At 36.7% G+C, this 18,568-nt stretch overlaps 4 protein-coding genes across 7 annotated transcripts; 3 read left to right on the top strand and 1 right to left on the bottom strand.

Moving 5' to 3' along the window:
* The first annotated feature begins 231 nt into the window (after positions 1-231).
* Helz (Helicase with zinc finger) lies at positions 232-5,319 on the top strand. Its single transcript, XM_088050422.1, has 4 exons — positions 232-711; positions 761-1,273; positions 1,577-3,105; positions 3,154-5,319. Exons 1-4 carry the CDS (start codon positions 429-431, stop codon positions 5,164-5,166), a joined length of 4,338 nt encoding a protein of 1,445 aa, XP_087906548.1. The 5' UTR covers positions 232-428; the 3' UTR covers positions 5,167-5,319.
* Positions 5,320-5,377: 58 nt separating this feature from the next.
* On the bottom strand, positions 5,378-6,714 carry LOC148178703 (uncharacterized protein C16orf52 homolog A). Of its 2 annotated transcripts, XM_088050426.1 has the most exons (3): positions 6,358-6,713; positions 6,094-6,306; positions 5,378-6,041 (listed from the first exon to the last, which is right to left on the bottom strand). In XM_088050426.1, exons 1-3 carry the CDS (start codon positions 6,458-6,460, stop codon positions 5,854-5,856), a joined length of 504 nt encoding a protein of 167 aa, XP_087906552.1. In that variant the 5' UTR covers positions 6,461-6,713; the 3' UTR covers positions 5,378-5,853. The 2 variants fall into 2 exon arrangements, with proteins under 2 accessions (XP_087906552.1, XP_087906550.1); XM_088050424.1 differs by having other exon boundaries at positions 6,094-6,714.
* A 41-nt stretch (positions 6,715-6,755) lies between these two features.
* LOC148178702 (uncharacterized) lies at positions 6,756-10,148 on the top strand. Of its 2 annotated transcripts, none has more exons than XR_015771769.1 (2): positions 6,756-9,880; positions 10,013-10,148. XR_015771769.1 is itself a non-coding variant. In XM_088050423.1 (2 exons), exon 1 carries the CDS (start codon positions 6,905-6,907, stop codon positions 8,525-8,527), a length of 1,623 nt encoding a protein of 540 aa, XP_087906549.1. In that variant the 5' UTR covers positions 6,756-6,904; the 3' UTR covers positions 8,528-8,550; positions 10,013-10,148. The 2 variants fall into 2 exon arrangements, 1 of the variants encoding a protein (XP_087906549.1); XM_088050423.1 differs by having other exon boundaries at positions 6,756-8,550.
* A 439-nt stretch (positions 10,149-10,587) lies between these two features.
* Positions 10,588-18,568, top strand: Tmep (Transmembrane endosomal protein). 2 transcript variants are annotated; one of them, XM_088031453.1, is made up of 7 exons: positions 10,588-10,848; positions 13,544-13,730; positions 14,730-14,895; positions 14,949-15,377; positions 15,427-15,668; positions 15,728-15,812; positions 17,981-18,568. In XM_088031453.1, exons 2-7 carry the CDS (start codon positions 13,545-13,547, stop codon positions 18,181-18,183), a joined length of 1,311 nt encoding a protein of 436 aa, XP_087887579.1. In that variant the 5' UTR covers positions 10,588-10,848; position 13,544; the 3' UTR covers positions 18,184-18,568. The 2 variants fall into 2 exon arrangements, with proteins under 2 accessions (XP_087887579.1, XP_087887580.1); XM_088031454.1 differs by lacking the exon at positions 17,981-18,568 and adding an exon at positions 17,413-17,921 and having other exon boundaries at positions 10,590-10,848.

The following is an 18,568-nucleotide window of genomic DNA, read 5'->3' as shown; positions in this document are numbered from 1 at the left end:
GCTTTCTTCATCGATGAAATGATCTAAGAATATTTTTAGTGGGATTAATAATCAAAAACGCGTTTCAAAAAGTGGTTAACAAAACAGCGCTGGAAATAAAGTTGTGTCATCCAACAAGGGGCTCCTTCGCCACATCCGAACCAACTCACCCATGCATACATAATCAATCATAAGAAAGAAGGCCTCAACAGGATTAATAATCGCCCCAAAAGTTACCCCTTCTTCTGTTTTCCAAGCTGGTTGGCAATTGTTGACATTCTTTCATTTCTGTCAAAATTCGCCGTAACATTAAACACAACTGTCACACAACAATAATGAAAGAAAAAATTTACACACACTTTACAGCAAATTAAAACGTCGTTTTGTAATAATGTGAACGTGCGTGATTCGGAAATCGTTTAGGATTAAGTGCTCTTTCATTTTGGTTAATGGAAATGGAGGTTCAAGCTGCCGATCATTTGAAAAAACGAGAATGGACATTGGCTCTAGACCATTACAATAAATTACTGCAAAAACAGAATAACACCGAACAACAGATTCTCACGTACATATTGGACCGTTCCGAATGTCTTTACCAATTGGGCCACCATGAAACCATCATCAGTGATTGCAGACAGATTTTAAAAACCTTCAGCGGCAAGTACAACAGCAATGAACCGCGAACGAGGATTCAATTGATACGCTCGTTGTTTGCGTTGAATCGCGTACCAGGTAAGCCCCATTTTGTCTAATTCAATATCAAACAATAATGTATTTTCAGAGGCTGAATTGGTCATTAAAGATTGGCTTATGATTGTCAAACAACTGAATCAAATTGGAGAAGAAAAAATGGGTTTGGAGAACGCTCTTGAACGGTTTTTCGCGTTACCTTCTAGACAGAGCCTTGAGCCTTGGTTGAACAGTTTAGATAAAAATTTCAGCAAAGGCAAACTCATAAATAAACAGGAGAATAAGATTCCAGTAGGGACAGTATTCTGCATCTATTGCAACCTTTCTTTTAAAGATAAGTCAGAGTTGATGGCACATTGTTTGACTCAAGAACATGAGACTATGATTATGTCTGATGAAGGACATGATTGGTACTGGAGAGCGCCGCCAAGGGGATTCAAGTCTGATGCTTACACCATTTGTGAGAGTTGGAAGGAATTAGGGACGTGCCGGTTTGGGATACAATGTGTGGAGGCGCATGGAGAGGCTGAATTGATGGAGTGGAAAGAAAGGTTCCAATATAGGGAAATGAAGATGCTGAGAGCCAAGGAGAAGGAGCTGTATGGTAATTATTTTAGAATAAGTATTTGGTTGCTTTTCTCATTATAATAAGATTTTATTTTTTACCCAATATGCGAGCCTTTTTACAAGGGACTGTCTGATATATTGTGAAAAAGATTTTTTATCTATGACGAAAGAAATGAAATTTGTGCATTAACAATTTCGTTGTTAGTAAAGCTGATTTTATTACTTCATTATAGAGTTACATTAAAAACTAAACAATAGATTCAGTAACAATGCGAATATAGCTTATTTTAAAACGTTTTCAACGTAATTATGTTGTCCACTTGTAACACTAATATTTCAGGTAAATCGTACACGGAAGACCTTCTAGAAAAATGGCTTCAAACAACAAACAGCAAAACAGTAATGACTGAAAAAGTCGACGGCGTAGAAGACACCTGTTCATGTCCACTTTCCGTAACAGTTTCTTCGAAAAACAGCAACCACAAGTGGAAATTCTCAATGACAACATGGAAACCTTTACGAGCTATAGCTTTACTTCAAGATACTCATCGCAATCACTTCCATATTTCCGAAGTGGTCGCTGACACACACCCCTACGAGATTAACAACAACCAGGAATTCATCTCACTCAATTCCAATTTCGAGGATAAAATCCCTATTGAGTACTACGTTGTTGTCACGTTCCAGACTACAATTTTTGGGACTTTTAGACAATCTGTGGTATTTGACTTTGGATTCGACCCTGTGGTGGTCAAACATCTTTGTGTGGATGTAGTCCCAGATTCTGATATTGAAAAAATTAATGAGATTCGTAAAGAAATTACTTTATCTGTGTCAGAGAGGTGGACGAGCTATAATTCTGAAGTTGTGTCATTTTTTTCCACCCTTGTTTCTTCTGGGAGCAACTATGAATGGGAAAAAAATCTAAAGGCAATGTATCCGTATCCTCAAACTGATAATTTTGTCGTCTCAAATGCCACTGTTACCGAGAAAAAGTTGACAAGGAACAACTACCGGGAACGCATGCACGAGTTGCTTTTAATTGAAGAAATCGCTCGATACAATCTTATTTCTCAGTTCAACTTGACAACAAGACTCCAGATTGCGCATAGTTACTTATTATCACCCAATAGCATGGCCGCAAGCACCGCGAAGTACTCCAGTAATGGCGAACTCTTCGCATCCGTTTGTCTCTCCAAAGAACTCTCGGAAGACACCGCGGAAGGTCGTTTGATTCTGATGCACTGCAACTCTGTTTATTTACTTCCTTACCCGTCCGAAAACTGCTCACCCCGGAAAGTATACGAAGCCATAATAGAAGACAAAGGCAAGGATATGATTTATCTTCGACTTTCAGCAAAGACTGTTCAAGATTTGGGATTAACCACCGACGCAGATTTGGAGGTGCAAATTCAGTTTCAACTAAATCGTGTTCCTTATTGCGAATGGCACTACACTATTGATAAAATTAAGAGCTACAAGTTGATTTTCCCGGATACGTACGTGGAACCAAGGATTCCATGGTCACCGTCACGTCAGTGGTCTTCTTCTTTAGACAGTCGACTTAATTTGAAACAGAAAGAGGCAGTGGTTGCGATCACGACGCCCATCTTTGTTAAAATTCCACCGATTTTGGTGATAGGGCCGTTTGGTACAGGCAAGACATTTACATTAGCGCAGGCTATTAAAGAGTTGATTAAGGACGATGGGAATAAGATTTTGTTGTGTACGCATTCGAACAGTGCCGCGGACTTGTATATCAAGGACTATTTGCATCTTTGGGTCGAAAGTGGGAACGAGAATGCTAGACCGTTAAGGATTTACTATCAGAAGCGATGGGTGGCCACTGTGAGCCCTGTTGTGCAGAAGGTGAGTGTTTAAAATATAATAATTTTTTTTAAGATTTTTCTTTTCCAGTATTGCAACATCAAAGTCAATGGCAACACTCGCGAATTTCAACTCCCCACGTTTGCAGACATCGAGCAGCACAAAATCGTGGTCGTAACGCTGTCCACTTCTGTGTATCTTTCAGCCATGGGTCTACCATCAGGAATCTTTACGCACATCCTCTTGGATGAAGCTGCCCAAGCTTTGGAATGCGAAACTATAACACCACTGGCTTTAGCTACGGAAAACAGTCGTATCGTTTTAGCTGGTGACCACATGCAACTAGGGCCTGACATTTTTTCCAAGTTCGCAAAAGATCGCAATTTACACATTTCTCTCCTCGAACGGTTGTACGATCATTATCCACCACAATTCCCTTGTAAAATTCTCCTTTGTGAAAACTACAGAGCTCACGAAACAATAATTCAGTTTACGTCGGAGTCGTTCTACGACCAGAAGTTGGTGTCGAGCAGTAAACAACCCAAGCATTTTCGGTTTTATCCGTTGACGTTTTTTACTACGCGTGGAGAAGATGTACAAGATAAGAATTCGACAGCTTTTTATAACAACTCCGAGGTGTACGAAGTAGTGGAGAGGGTGGCGGAATTGAAGAGGAATTGGCCAACGGAATGGGGTGATATGAACGAACAGTCAATTGGGGTTGTCACACCATACTCAGACCAAGTGTTTAGGATACGCTCTGAGCTTAGAAAACGAAAAATCGATGTTTGCGTGGAACGTGTCTTAAATGTTCAAGGAAAACAATTTAGAGCTATAATTTTATCAACGGTTCGAACGAGGCGCACTTGCAGCAACAGCAAAGGAGAAACCGACGTAGATTACGGTTTCCTTTCGAACTCAAAACTATTGAACACGGCGATTACTCGGGCTCAGAGTTTGGTAGCCGTGGTTGGCGATCCAATTGCTCTCTGTTCTCTTGGTCGCTGTAGCAAAGTCTGGGAACGCTTTCTTCAGATCTGCAACGACAACAGTAGTTTGTACGGCATAACCTGGACTCAACTCCGCTTCCAACTCGACGGAATCGAACTCAAAAAGGTCTACACTTTAAATCCGCTTGCCCCAGAGTTCATTCCTCGCAAATACAAAGAGATGATGCAACCAGCAAATCCGTTGCCCCAGCCGAAAGTGATCCCACCACCATTCCCCAACATTCAAACCAATGTTAGAATGCTGCCGTTTATGTACCAGCAGCGACCTCTTCCTCTTCCAGCTCCTTATGTCCTCAATCTCCCTACGACCGTTCCCAATCCACTTCCTCTAGCTAATGGGTTTCGGCCCCTGAGGGTACTCAACACTCACGAAATCCCTTTGGTACCTCCCTCAAGACAAGTACCTGTGGCTCCGTTAAGTGCGCCGCCGCCTCCACCTCTCCAGAAGAAATCAAGCGCTAAACTAATACAGTTCATGAATAACGTGCATTTTCCTGAAGCGCAGATGTTGAACGACTGTGTGAGTTTATTACCGCAGCAGATGTCGCTGGCTGATATGATTCTGCAGCCACCAAGTGTCCAGGAAAGGTGGTACAATTATCTGAGAGACACGTCTGGACAAGCGGCGGCGGATAAGTTCAAGTACCTTTTGCACACTACGAATCAGAAGGGTTCTCGAATAACTGATTGCAACGTGTTGGGTCGTACCACACCACATTCATCGTCAGATTCGCCAACGTTCAATTGGTACGACAGTCCTTCCAATCAGATCAATTTCAATAAACCGATTTATATGAAAGAAGTGGATTCGACGGGGCATTGGATGGATTCGAATAAGTCTAATCCTTTGTATAAAAGACAGAGTAACGCCTATCGTACCGTTGCGGGTAACGTTAACGGTGGGGTTAACGGGATGAAAGACAATGATATGCAGAGACATATTAACGAGGATTTTGCTAACTTGAGCATTAGCAGTACGAGTAATGACGATTGGTATGAGGTTTTTAAGGCTTGTAATGTTGAGAACCAAAGTCAGACCTACACTAGGTCTGCGAATAATGCAAATGTGGGATTTTATCAGTACTTCTCATAAAATTTGTTGTATTTACATTGTATATATCATACGAATACTCACTTGCTGTTGTTATATACACTAAACTTGTTTATTGTAGATATATTCTAGAATTTTTTTTACAGTATTTATAATTCTATAATATAAAAGTACATATTGATTTTTTAATTGAAAACTGTGTTTTGTGCCAGCTAATCAACTAAAGACAACAGACTGGAGAAAAAACGGAGACTTTTCTCTAACTTATTTTATTGACCCCACAACGTACCTATAATTAACATGAACTAAAATAAAATTGGTATAAAATAGTACGGTTTCATAATGCAAACACAAGGTCTTTAAAAGTAAAGAAAAAATCTTTTTTACGTAGAGAGCTCATTTAAAAAAAAAATCGCCTGAGTTTCAATTTAAGTACAAGATCAAATTGTCCACGTAGTTTTTTTAAGTGTAGTCTGATGTGATATTGAACTTAACAATACTTTATTCTGTTTGCATTTCATAGTGACCTTGTAAGTGCTGGTTTCAAACTGGGTACAGTAATTGCCCATGATAACAAACTTATTTACATATACACATTTACATAATTACAAAATTGACACGATTCTAATACTAGATCAGATCTTTTTAAATACCAAATTCAATAAAAATGTCCCCCTTTGCTCCTGAAAAATGTCAATACTGTTTGTGTTATTTCTTTTGGTAAAAACATTAGAAATGAGGTAAACAAACTTTGCCTGCAAACAGCTCAGATATCACTGTAATCCATAACGCTAAAACAAATAAAATATATGAAATCCCCACTTGATGACTGTTTGGTAGTTGGTAAGGTTGTCCCCCAATCTCATCAACATGGAAACCCATTGGAAATATAACAGCAGCCAAACAAAACAACACCACTAAAAGAAAAAAAAAAGTTACTCTTGTACAAACACAGACAACTACACTTACTGGCAGTAAATCCAACCCATCTTGCATATGGAATCACATTGCGGTCCCATTGCGACGATGCTAATAAAATAATAGTGGTTGTAATACAAATGCAGCCCACAAAGATACAAACTAAGGCCAATAACCACTCAGGCTGAAGGTCAGGTGTGAAACAAACTTGAGGGCGCGTGTACAAAGTCATGCAAGTCCACATTAAACCCAGACGTGTATCTCCTACAAATGAACGTGTTGCTGCGAGGTAAAACATATTAGATGAGTCCTTACCACCAACATCAGTGATAATCCAATCTGGCATCGCCAAACTTACGATGGCGAAGATGTCAGCTGCCATGAACAAAGTACCCGAGATTAGGGTCAGTTTGTCCATTTTGTGGCTGTTTTAGAACAAATTCGAGGCTTGTTTGGATTTTAATTTGACAGCTACGGATTACAGGATATGTTTTGGTTAGTCACGTGATAGGGTTGTATGACAGCTGCGTGAAGTAAGCGATGATTTTATTCATACAAGTGTTTGCTGCAGTTACTTGAAATTGAAGAGTAGAAATTGCAAGAATAAGTTATAGCAGAGAACAACAACTGTCTGGTTATAGAATTATTGCTGCTAGAGCAAATGGTGAAAATTATTGACGATTGTTTTTTTTTTCTTTATTTAAGTTGGTGGTCCTGGGATTGGCGGAGGAGCTAACTTCATGTTTAGCAGTCTGTCAAATTTATAGAGTGTTTGATTATCTTTAAGTTTTTTTTATGAACGTGCCAATTTTGGAGAAAATTAATAAACTGAACTTTTAACGTGGTGATTAAGTGTTGTATAATGAGTCGTCGCCATCATCACCATATTCAGCCGTACGATTACGAACGTTTTAATGAACGAGATCGCAATAGGGATCGCGACCAAACTCGAGGTATAGAATATCAAGATGACTCCTTGAGTTCCATAAACTCTGATGAGGATTCATACCTGCATCACCAACACTCAAATAAAGAGAAAAAGTCGAATTATTACCCCAAAAATGAATCTAGCAAGCCAAACAAAGAGGAAAAATTGAACAATATGTATCACCAGGAAGTTAAGAAACAATCTCAGTATCCCCCAGCCCCCAGCACGGCAGATGCCACTTTGGAGCGATTGACACGTCTTGAAGGTTTGATTGAGGAACTTGTGAAGAGGAATAACCCACCACCTGAAACCCCAGTATCTTCCAATCTCAAAGAGAAGAGCACAAATGATAGACGAGGGCAGTACATTTTAGAACCACGGCGCCATAGTTTTACAACGTCAATGTGGATTAACAAGATACAAGAAATTTCAATTCAGAACAACTGGGATGAGAAGACTACTATTTCTTATATGGGAAGTCAGATGTCAGGAATAGTGAAAGCCTGGTATAATATTCTCCCGAGTTATGACTACACTTGGCCTGAATGGAAGATCCTCATCACCAAGATGTTTCCAGACAACACCGATTTTGTGACGTCCTTGAAAAGACTAGTAACAAGACTGAAACAAGCAGATGAGAACATGGTCACTTATTACTTCAGTAAAATGTACCTGATTGAAGCCTGCAAAATTACAGGCGAAGATGCAGTTTCCTGTTTAATCGACGGTTTGAACAACCAAACTATCCAAGAACAAGCTAAAGGGCTCAATTTTCTGACACCAGAGACACTGTACTCGCAGTTTTTGGGTACATTGCCGGAATACACTGTGGACTACTCCCCAGCAACGGAACCAGTATTAAACTGGTACTACCCAGAAGCTGATACAAACATGGTAGAGGAACCTGACGCTGTTTCTCAGGAACAACTTTTTGAGTACGAAAAAGCGCCAAGGAACGACGAGTTTGATTACCACACCCAAGGAAACCACGACGAAGGAACGCGTTCGGTGAAGACACCTCCAAAGCGAACAGCTCCAGTACATTCAAGACTCGATAAAAGATTCATACGATCAAATTTACGACACCAGAACAAAACCCCAATGGCGGCGAAAGTATGCAGTATTTGTATGAACCGAGGACATTTAGCTAGAAACTGTCGGAATATCGACAAGATGATGTTTTGCAAATACAACAAATCGTATGCTCCCTTCTTATTCAAAAACTGTACCATCAACGGCTGCAAATTCCGATCTTTCTTGGATACCGGATGTACTACGGTGGCAATAAGGCAGGAAATAGCGAGTTGCTTGAAGTTGGAAGTTACAACTACTGATCATTTTTTGGAAGTATATGGAGGAGGGTCCGTCTCGGTACTTGGAGAAACAGAAGTCGTGCTTGAGGTGGATTCTATAAAAGCTCGAATAAGAGCTGTCGTTGTGCCGGATCATGTACAAGAAGTTGATGTTATCATTGGGCAGCCATTCCTGAACCAGAAGAACTTGTGCGTGGTTCTTCAAAATGAAACAATAAAATTTTTGAGGCACCATGATAACTAACAATTTAACTTTTTATTTTATTGGTAAGTGTCAAGTAATAGTAATTTGTATGTTGTTGATACACCGAGGAACAACTTAAAGAGATTTGTGTTTATCGTTGTTGTGAAAGGATTTGGAATTAATAATGACGTGAAAAAGGTTCTTTGGAATTTGATGATATTTCGACTTTGGTTGCAACATTCGGACAGCCAGGGATTGGATAGCTTCAGGTCGGAATCATGAAAGATCAACTTTAATCTTAAGAAACAAGAAAATATCAGTGGAAAGAAAATGGTTTCCCTTGCATTAGGCATTGACATTGAGAAAGCATGCAATTTCGACTTGATGCAGTCTGTCTTTTAAAATTTTTTAAAACAGTAATGAGGAAAATGACAAATCAACTACTAATATCTGCAAATAATATTGGGTTTCGTCAAATTGTGATGCAAAAAATAGTGAAAATTCGATGTTCAAAGTTTATGTAATGGGTTAACAAAAAGAGGAAGAGGATCCAAGGACGATACTATTGGTATGTTAAGAATACCAAGAGGAGTTCTAGAGGAACCAGGATATTTGGATAAGTGTCAAAGGGCCTTAGGATGTTGAAGTCATTTTGACGTGATTTTGGATAATAAGGAACATTCCTAAAGATTGCGAATGTAATCATTTGTATTTACTTGGTCTTTTATAAGGAAGGAAGTTCTCAGGTTTTTGCTTTACTTGGTCTGTCTCACTGTACCTCAAACATGTTTCTATTTAGTATTAATTTAAATTGTGATGTTATTAAGAGACTTAAGTTTATTGTACTACGAAACCAAGATGTCTTCCGGTTAAGTTCTAAATCGGTGAACATTCAATTGTCAATACCAAGGATTTGATGGATACGGTTCATGTTTTTAAGAAATTATCACAATTTATTTGTACAAATATTGTTGGATTTATAAAGTGTTATGTTGCATTGACGTAGGTTCTTCTATTTTGAATGGATTTTATCGACAACCATAAATAAATCCTTTTAATCCGGTTTCGTCCATTCATTAAAATCGATAACAAAAGATGTTTACATATTTATTTATAACTAGAGCTAATTGCTTTGCCGCAAGACATCGACATTTAGAGATTAAATATTTACTAAGGTGAAATATAGTGCTACCGAACTTATAGCGTTTCAGTGGCTGCTGTGTGCTAATTCTTGGAACAATTCGGTAGTTCAGTGATCGTGAAGCATGAAATGCATGCAAAGTCAGAGTGTGTGAAAAAATTGACTAAACGTTAGTGATGCGTGTGCGTTCATGTTCTTCAGGAAGTTCAAAATCTCCAGTAACAAAAGTGTTTAATATCCAATCCATCGGGTTTAGAATCTCTTCTTTAGTTGTATATTTAGTTTCTTTTAAAATGAAGAGTTTTGTCCTTTTTATTACTTAATCAAAAATAACACTGACTCGACTCTTCATTTTAATCCAGTTTTGAAACCGTTCATTTTTTTAATACTTTTTCTGTCCATAGATCCGTGGTCGACGTTTCAAGGATGGCCTCCTTCATTATTAGGGACAAACAGCGTTGTGTTCAGTACTTAAGTCAAACTGCATATTTTAGTTGTGTCGTAATGTAATAAGGAAAATAAAGTTTATGTTGCGCAGGATTATTGTTTTTTAATTTAGGATCTAAAACATAATTTTAGTACGGATCTGTCTAGCTCCAGCATGATTTAATCAAATTCGCTACAAAGTAAAAGTGATTACGGGTTCATTAGCTTGAGAGCTTTTGATGTTTCACTATCTATAAAAAGATAATTTTATTTCCCCTAGGTGGTGAAAATAAAAACGGAAGAAATACATCTCCGGTCAATGATTCGAGTTAATATTCTTCAAATGTTCGTGCACATACTATGAATTTTTTGTGGCAATTACTAGAAGAGACATCGGCTCTGTTTTTGCCTTTTTCTTTCCCCAAGAACTTCTTTATCATTAATGCCATTCAAACGGCTTGGTCATGACCCGGTCTTTGTTTATTATTTACCAAGCTTCAACCTTGAGAAAGACAGTTTATGTTTAAAATTGAATCCCCATCTTGTATTGACAGCAAAATTCGCGCCATCGTGAGCATGCGCACCCAAAGAGGTCATCCCAGAATATGGCGGAATTTGTAGAAAGGTGTGTGTTGGTGTATGTTATTTTCGTGAAAGAAGCCCTCTGCAGGGCGTAAGTAAACCACAATGTCCGTGAGTTTGGTTTTATAGTGTCCGCAGCTTTGATTTCTGCAAAAAAAGTTCCGCGTAAATCCCTTGAACTGTGAAAGAACTGAGAGTTCTTGTGTTTTCTGACAGTTGGATTTTTATACAGGTGAGAATTTACCATATGCCAAAAGTTTCTCTTATTAGGATGATGGAAATCAGTGGACAAAACAGTTTCTTGTTGTTTTGATTCTATTTTTGGTTCAACATGGGGTTGTTAATTGATTTTCATAATCGTATGAAATCTGAGGCCACAATGAGTAACGAATGTTGTGTTATCAGAGATGATAACAGATTGCGTTTTTGTTGTTTTGATGAGAACACGGAAATCTAGATCTTCCAGTACTTGTTATTTAACACCTTTCACATAAAATCATGGTCAGTGGCGTAACAAGACATTTTAAGTACTTTTACGTGAGATCGCTCCATTACTGTTAGTTAACAGTTCATGTGGAAGTACCCATATCTCAAATTCCAAGAAAAAATGCTTCAAATTTTCATCAAAAAGATTACATCATGAATCACGACTAAAACATCACGTGTTTGATGGTGTCATCTTCATTTTTTGCCGAATCAACTTGTCTTTTTCAAATCTGAAAAGTCGTTGTCAATTTGATTGGGTTGAAATACTGCATTCTGACTAATTAAAATTATTGATGTTGTTTATATGGCTTGGCATGTTTACTTTTCTAGTTACTAGCTGTTAACTTTTCCAATAAAATGAAAATATCGACTTCCTGGCGCGTGAGTTTCAACAGTGTTCAGTTCTGGTTTTTCTGGAGGTCTCATTAGTCTTGCTTTCGCAGTGTACGCAATTTATGATTCATTTCGTAATAAAGTAGATGTTAAGTAGGGCAAGATAAAGTATCTGCAAATGAAAAAAAATGTCCTTGTAAGATACCTGACTTTCTTTGGTTTCTGAATTAGGTCCTGTTCTGAATTAGCGCTGAGAAAATCTGCCAATATCGCATTGTTTCGTTGCCTCTTCACATGGTCTTCTTCGCATTCAATGATTTTACTGGTTTAGACCCCATAGTGTCTTTGGGAAGTTTCATTTCGCTTTAAACAACAACTGTTTAAATTATGCATCAAATGGAGGCTGTACACCTTCAGTTTACGACTTTGGGCGGGTTTCAACCGGAATTTACGAAAAAAAACAAACTGTAAAAACGCTTTTGTTGTCACAAATGTCAAATTGTTTTTATTTGCATCAGTTGGTAAAAAATTGTAAAAAATACAGTTTTTAAATACAGATCATTGTTATTATTATTACTAAATGTGTAAATCTGAAAAAAACTTGCTTCTTATTTTTGAGCTTCCAAAATTTTAAAATGTGGGGAGGTTTTTTAAAATTTGGTTGGTATCTACACTTTAATAACTAGCTAGCTTCTCAAATGTGAAAATAAGGTGATCCAATGATTGCTCAAAATAAAAAGTACGCGTGTTCGTTTAATTCGTAATAATAATACCCAACATGTCCCTGTTCCATGCTTACATGTAATAAGTACTTTTAAGAAAAACTAATTTTTTTGTCTCGCACTTTTAAATTTGGGGACTTTGTACATTATGTTTTTGCAACTATGTAATATAAATGTCAGGGCTTTTTCAAAAAAGGAAATTAATGTAAGTTTTTATTACTACTTGTTTATATAAAATAAAACGTTTTTTCTATATTATAATGTCTATAGCATTGAACGTATTTTTCAAAATTCCGAAAAAGAAACATGTTTTGATTAATGTTGTCATTGCTGCTGCTAACGCGAATTACAGAAAATCTGCTTTTATCTGAGATAGAAGTTTTATGGCAAGTCGTTAATGGAAGTGTTATGGGGCACCCATTAATCAGGTTAGCTCAGGGGGTGAATTATTAAAGTTTGTTGATTTAGCATCATAAACGAAGAGCTTTGTGGAAATACCACAGAATGTTTAGTGGTCCGAAGGCAACTTTGAGCTTATTATAAGTAATTTTGAACAATGACACTTCTGCGACGTTCTTTATTGATTGGAATTGGTTATTATAGCAAATTGAAGCCAATGGAGTTCAATTTGAATTAAATTCAGAGGTTGATGCTGTGAGTAGGACAGAACTGTAATTAATTTATGACGGGGGTAAAGTCATTGTGGTGAATCTAAAGGGAGCCTAAATTTAGTGATTTGTGAGTTTGCAGGAATTTCTTAATTGTTTGGTTACACATGCTTAAAAGTCTTTATCTAAAGTTAATTAAAATAGTGCAAAATCAGCCCAAGATTGTATTGTTGTAACATGACGATGACTCAGGTAGAGGCCATTAAAAACGAAGGAAAAGATAGCGACTAGTATATTTAGGAAGTTTGTGCTTTGAATTGTTAGCTAATCTTCTGAATGTCTGATCTGCTTTCGAGAAGGTATCACTATTATGAAAGGCATTCCCATGATTTTTCCCACGACAAGAAATTTGATCTACTATAGTTATGTTGGCGTCAGCGCAAAGGTCTGTTATCACAAACGTTGTTAAAACATCCTACCATTATCATTATCCATAGAGGCAACCATTATATTCAATCTAAGTGCTTGTCAATAAATGGAACGTTTGAGGCCGATTTTATGACTTAAATTGATTGGCAGGTCAACCAAAACATTAGTCATTGTCTATGCTGGTGATGCATCAGTATTTAATTATAAATCGTTTTGAATAAAACCATACCCTCAGCTCTGGTTTAAATGTCAACTGAAATTACGCAATTCTACGTTTCAACTATCAACTAGAAACTAGTGGTTAAAATTCTTTAGTTGTCACGTAAAAAAATATTTTTCTTTGTTGCAGCATGACGTCAACAAAAGTGGCAAGTAGCACAACCGTATCGTCTTTAGCCGCAACTCTGCTGACCAACGAAACCATGGCATCCGATCCCCATTCAGGTCCTTTAGAACCGATTTTTCTCCAGACTAAACTGGCACAAGGCATTGCTGGAGTGTTCGTGTGGGCGGCTCTATTTGTCACATGCACACAGGTAAAAGAAAGTCGCAGAAAAACGATCAGGGCGAAGTTTTCTCCAACTATAGATTACTTTTACAACCTGTTTTGTGGTTGACCTTTTCACTTTCTTTAGATTCCATCAGGATGTTACGGTCACGGCGTTCGAGACTCGTGATTTGCCATATTGTTTTCTTGCTGATCTCCATCGATTTTTACTTACTGATGTACAAGAATGTAGAACGGGGTAATTTGTGTAATGCGTGACGCGTTTGCAGAATTATTGATTTACAGAAATCATGAAGGGTTTTTAATGAGACCTCACGAATATCGTTTGACGTATTATTATTGGAATCCTTCAAGCAGGCATTAAAAGCTAAAAAGTGTTAAGGAAGTAGAGTGTAACTTGTTAGTTTGTTTCTAAACGATATTTGTGGCGTCCAGCGAAAAATGACCTTCAATAGGTACACCAGGTGGGGGCTTGTTTTGTTGTTGTACAAGGTTGGGAAACTAGAAAATGTCGTCATCGCAACAAAAGGTTGAAAATCCGTGATACGTTTTTTTTCTGGAGCACATTCACAAAGAGAAAATGAAGTTTTTTTTTGTCCAAAATTAATGTATTTTTGTACCTGGAATTAAAAGAAATGGAAAGATTACGATATGCGCATAATTATATAAACATTATTTAAATATTGATTATGGAAATGTTTTTTAATCGTAAGGTTAAATTTCACCGCATGAAACTATTAGTTTAAAGTCTGCATTAATAAAAAATGTACAGCTAATTGGAAATGTTAGTGTACCACAATATGTAATAAAATAACTCTCTAATATTTAGAATTTGTTTCTTATAAATATTTTTAGTAATGGGTAATAAATCTAATAATAATAATAGTAATGGGTAATAATCTCTGTAAGTTAGATTGAAAGATAAATTTAACAATTGAACCCTAATCTGATCGAAAATACTGAAGAGAACTCATGATAACATTTACGACCAATTATTCCACATTAGTAATAAAAAATCTGTTTGCAGATCTATCATCACCTCCGGTGGTATACAAACCCAACTGAGCAGCGATGGATAGTCCGTATTTTATTCATAGTACCAATCTACGCCACTTACTCATGGATCAGCCTTTTGTTCTTCAATTCCGAAAGTTACTACGTATATTTTTTCACCGTCCGGGATTGCTATGAAGGTATGAAGACTTAAACAAATCCTAACACCACAATTATATTTTTGTTCTTTTAGCTTTCGTGATATACAACTTTTTGTCACTTTGCTATGAATACCTTGGAGGGGAAGGCAATATCATGTCCGAAATTCGTGGTAAACCTATTCGTTCGAGCTGCCTATACGGTACTTGCTGCCTCAATGGTAAAACCTACACCATCGGCTTCCTTAGGTTCTGCAAACAGGCGACATTGCAATTCTGTCTTGTCAAACCTTTGATGGCTTTCGTCATTATCTTTTTGCAAGCCTTTGGTCATTACCGCGACGGCGATTGGAGTCCTGATGGTGGATACATTTACATTACTATCATTTACAACATTTCCGTGTCTCTTGCCCTTTATGGATTGTTTTTGTTTTATTTTGCGACAAGAGATCTTTTGACGCCATTTGAACCCGTGTTAAAGTTCTGTACTGTCAAATCTGTGATTTTCTTGTCCTTCTGGCAAGGTAGGGTTTTTAATAGATTAAGAAACGAGAGTACTAATTCTTGTTACAGGTGTTGGTTTAGCCATTCTGGAAAAGGCCAACGTGATCTCCCCCATCATTGACAGCAACGGTACACGAACGTCTGCGGGTACCGTTTCAGCTGGCTACCAGAACTTTTTGATTTGTATTGAGATGTTTTGTGCCGCCGTTGCTTTGAGGTACGCTTTTCCATACAGGGTATATGCACAAGGATGTGTTACTGACTCACGTGGAAGGTCTGTTACAATGCAGAGTATTTCTAGTAGCCTCAAAGTAAGTTTAATTTCTAATTAGTTTTGAGTAGTTAGTAACGTGGAATATCTTTTGTTTAGGAAACTATGAATCCCAAAGATATCATGACGGATGCTATTCATAATTTCCATCCACAGTACCAACAATACACGCAGTATAGTTCAGGTAAAGTTTTTTTGTTTTACTATTTGCACGTTAGTGTAGTGGTCATTTATGTTGCAAGTATTCGTTTATGTAAATATTTTCTGATACTACGTTGATGTTGTAATCATCGAAAGTGTGTAAGCATTGGAACAGTTTAAATTGTTATTGATACAGGTGGTTTTGAAATACTCGTCAGTTTAATGAGTATTTGGTATGTGAAATACTTATTTGAAACAAGATTACATAGAAACTACAAATATTAATAGCAGTTACTGGAAGGTTCAGTTAACATATCTAAAAACACTGCATTTAAAATGTCAAATACTTCAGATTTTGAAGATCTAAAAGTACAATGCATATTTCTGTAAAATCTTAGATTGGGATTTAGTAAGTTTTCGGAATCAGGTGATAATATGTAGCGGGTATATTATGTATGATATTCGAGAATAATGTAATTTATTATTCGCTTAAAACTTATCTTATTCTCTTGGTCTTATTCTCTTGGTCTACGGTTTTTTTCCATATTCCGTTGTCAGAATGTTTTCTGGATCATAAAAACTGCAGATTATTTCTCTACGTCCGGAATTTTAACGGCGGTCGTAATTTCTAATAGTGATCGAGAAATTTTCAGAATGTGTATAATAAAGACAATTTTGACTATTTTTGCTACGTTTTTTGCAAAATTTATTTAATAAGAATTAGAAATTAACAGAACTGTAAAAACGTTCTTATGAAATGCGCAGAAAGATGGCAGTAAGAATGTTACTCAATATAGATTTTTTCTATTCACATTTGAGGTCATTTCCTAATAATTTGGAGTTTTAGACACGAACAGGGCGAACAATTGTTTAAAAAATAATAACGTAAACGGTCTTTGGCACATTCAAATATAATAGTAATTAATACTCAATGTATATTTTTGAAAATTTTATTTTTTTCTAAAAAAAGCGGACAGAATTTTGCTGCTTTTAGCTTGACTTGCAGATTTAATCCTTTTGACCCTGACATATAAAAGCTTGTAAACTAGTATTCATATTTTAGATTCAAGCCGTTAAATTTTATTTTAAAAAACTAAATAGGGTATTGAGTTGAAAAGCGATAAAAGTGGGATAAGTAAGGTAATAAGTAATGAATCTTTATTTATCTCTTCCAAAATTCTGTTGCACCTGTTTTTTTTACTTTATTTGCAGATTAAATTATTGTTTTTGTTTTTGTCAAATATTTCAAAATCACTTTTGATATCCACGAGTTTTGATAGCTTCAACCTAGTTTTTTGTCCCAAAAATATTCGTATCATACAAAAATTGGCGTCCATGTCCGAAAAAGTGTAGTTATTTATGGAATGACCGCATTACTTCGGAAAACGAATTGTTTTGGGAGATAGGAAGACAACTCGACTAGATTTTATAAACGGCTGCCAAAAAAACGGTATCGAAATACATTTCAATGCTTCTGCCAACAACTTTCATTTCTATTTTACGGTGTGTTTGAATAAAACGGTTTCATAGCTTACATCCGGTTCGAAAGACCAGATTTGATAAGAGTGCTCTAACCTTTTCAAATTTGAATCGCCTTAGGCGGTGTATATAAATGTGCTGCATGTAACGAATGCTTTTTACAGAGGTCATCTCGCACCAACCGTATGAGAGGCTGTGAAGTTGCTAGCATGCCGCTGCATGACGCCTTTGGTGCTAGACTAGCTATTTCATCTCACTGATCTACCACCACCATACACTATTTCATACTCTCAGGGTTCTCCAGATAAAGGATTTTATCGCGAAGGAATCGACGATAATTTTCTTTATAACTTTGATGGTATAAAGTTCTATACTAGTGCACAGACTTTGTATTCTGCAAACTATCTATCGAGAAATTGTAAATTGTATTTTTACATATGTACAAGATTCGTAACGCGAGTTGCGGCTACGTCTCCAACGAGCAACCTTAAATATGTTGTGATATTTTCTAGTAATTATTTTTTTATTTTAGAACCTTTGAGTAGGATCAAAGTTGCATTAACGTACTTAAATAGTTCAATGTATATAATTGTATTTTAGTATCGTTTAGACTTGTATTAATTTAATCTTACTGTACGTATATTTTTTTTTAAATAAATTGGTTTGGTGTGTCTTCGTTCGTTTTTTTGCATGTTGATGTGTTGTTGGTTGGTGACAACCTAGTGATTTCAGGTGGGAAAAATGGGCGTGGAATGAGGTTGTCAACGTACGACCCTGACGACCCCATGAGTCCCAGTGGAGGCACCGTGCCTCAATGTTATAACAGCTTAGATAATCCCTCAAGACCACCCGTAACGGCAGGACCACGTGTTTCCACAATTTCCCAGAATTATACCGAAAAAACGATGCTGCTGAGTTCCGACGAAGATAACTGAATCATTAATCAACTAGGAAATTTTTGTTTCGTCAGTTATGAAGATGATATTTTTGTACAATAGAGTAGATATTACATTCCTTTCATCGCCACCGGTTAGTATATTATTGTTGATACATGTACTTAAAATTATTCAGCATATTATAATCTATTAGTATATGTGATTTCTTCTCCACTTTGAAATTTGTATATCGTCGTTTTTCTGACGATTTTCGACGATCTATTTATCGACAACTGTGCAATGTATTCTAACGACTAATCAAAATGCGGTGTTTTTATTCAGATTCAAATTATTTATTTTTTAAGTTGTGTTTCTGTATCTTTTTATCAAGGAGGTTGTTAAATGTTTCATTAAAAAAAGCTAATAAAAATATACTGTTGTATAA

The sequence above is a fragment of the Gnatocerus cornutus genome, chromosome 2, assembly GCF_029298725.1.
Source record: "Gnatocerus cornutus isolate USDA-ARS CGAHR chromosome 2, icGnaCorn1.1, whole genome shotgun sequence".
NCBI lineage: Eukaryota > Metazoa > Arthropoda > Insecta > Coleoptera > Tenebrionidae > Gnatocerus > Gnatocerus cornutus.
The sequence above is the reverse complement of the archived record's forward strand: the minus strand, read 5'-3'. Positions and strand labels throughout refer to the sequence as shown.